We start from the raw sequence: 1,299 nt of genomic DNA, 5'->3' as shown, positions 1-1,299 counted from the left end.
CTTTTACTGCTAAGGTCATCACATCAAGCTTTCATGCCTTGCCTTTCAATGGGATTTCAACAATCTAAATTGTCTTCATGAAGCTCAGTATCCTCTGAAATAACCAGCAGCATGTGTGAAAGATGGTCACCCAAACAAAAGCCAACCATGCTCAATGTTGCTTAGCTTCTGAACTTCCGAACTGGTATACCCTTTCTAAATTCATGTTTTTTGGCCCTACATTTGCTTCCTTGTTGGGAGTCTCAATTAAGTATGTTAACACACCCCCTTTTTCTGTTTTTACTTTTCTTTCACAGATAAGGCTGAACATATTGTATGCTGTGATAAACAGGAAAAGTAACTACCATGATCTCAGAACAAGACATAGAACAAAAAGAAAACAAATCACCCAAAGTTTTATCAGCTGTTCCTAATTACCTTCAACCAATAAATTCCACTCCTTCAGGAAAAACATGTAGCAAATTCAAAGTGACAACAAACCCATTTGAGGCAGGTTTAATTGAACGAATGAAAAGGCCTTCATTTCTAAGTCCTAATGTGATGAAAATGTCAAGTAGTACAGAAGAAACCGAGTTTCAGTGGACAATAGATGATTTGTCTCGCATTGCACCAGTTCCAATTGATGAGGACAATACACACAGCCAGTGTACAGATACTTTGGATTCAGAGGCTGAGTCAGATATACAAGAAGTTATTGATAAATATTTCACTCATCATCATGCCATTCCAAGTCCTTGTTGGAAATCTCCTCATGCTAAATATGGAACAGCTGCCTCCTCAACACCTGAAAACAAAAAGTCATCACCTGCTAACAGTGTGATAGAAAAGTGCAATATGGGTACTCAGACAATGCTTAGTCTTCCACCTAAACTTCCTGAAAATATTGAGGAATTGCTCAAACCTTACTTCCTAGCAGAAGAAAATGTCTCATTTGATGAAGGGGATAATAGTTTGAATTTGTCTAACTCTCGTAGGAAGCTAAGGTTCTCCCCAGCTTGTTCTACCATGGAGAGAAGTCCTATTGTTAGTGGTCATCATGTGTCACCTACCCACATGTCACTCCTACCCACCACTCCCATTATTAAGAGTAGAACACTGTTCAGCCCTGCCAACATTGAGTCACCTACTGAGATATCACCCATTATCAATAGCTTTAATAAAACTGCCACTAAGATGCTGACATTTTCCTCTGGAAGTGACTCATCATCATCATCTTCCAACTATCAGACACCTTCCAGTAAGTTTTCCCCATGTTGTCCTTTTTTTTTACCTCTTTGACCCCCAGACACCTCTTTTTTT

General features: G+C 39.0%; 1 protein-coding gene across 1 annotated transcript in view; it reads left to right on the top strand.

The window, feature by feature from the left end:
- LOC103518698 (protein aurora borealis) overlaps nt 1-1,237 on the top strand; it is a gene marked incomplete at its 3' end in the record, with an annotated part of 14,293 nt that extends 13,056 nt beyond the window's left edge. Inside the window, exon 2 of the mRNA XM_008483777.3 lies at nt 297-1,237. Within this exon, the coding sequence (XP_008481999.1) occupies nt 346-1,237 (892 nt within the window). The remainder of the gene's footprint in view (nt 1-296) is intronic.
- Between the last annotated feature and the right edge of the window lie 62 nt (nt 1,238-1,299).

The sequence above is a fragment of the Diaphorina citri genome, unplaced genomic scaffold (assembly GCF_000475195.1).
Source record: "Diaphorina citri unplaced genomic scaffold, Diaci psyllid genome assembly version 1.1 scaffold2313, whole genome shotgun sequence".
NCBI classification, from domain to species: Eukaryota; Metazoa; Arthropoda; class Insecta; order Hemiptera; family Psyllidae; genus Diaphorina; species Diaphorina citri.
The sequence above is the reverse complement of the archived record's forward strand: the minus strand, read 5'-3'. Positions and strand labels throughout refer to the sequence as shown.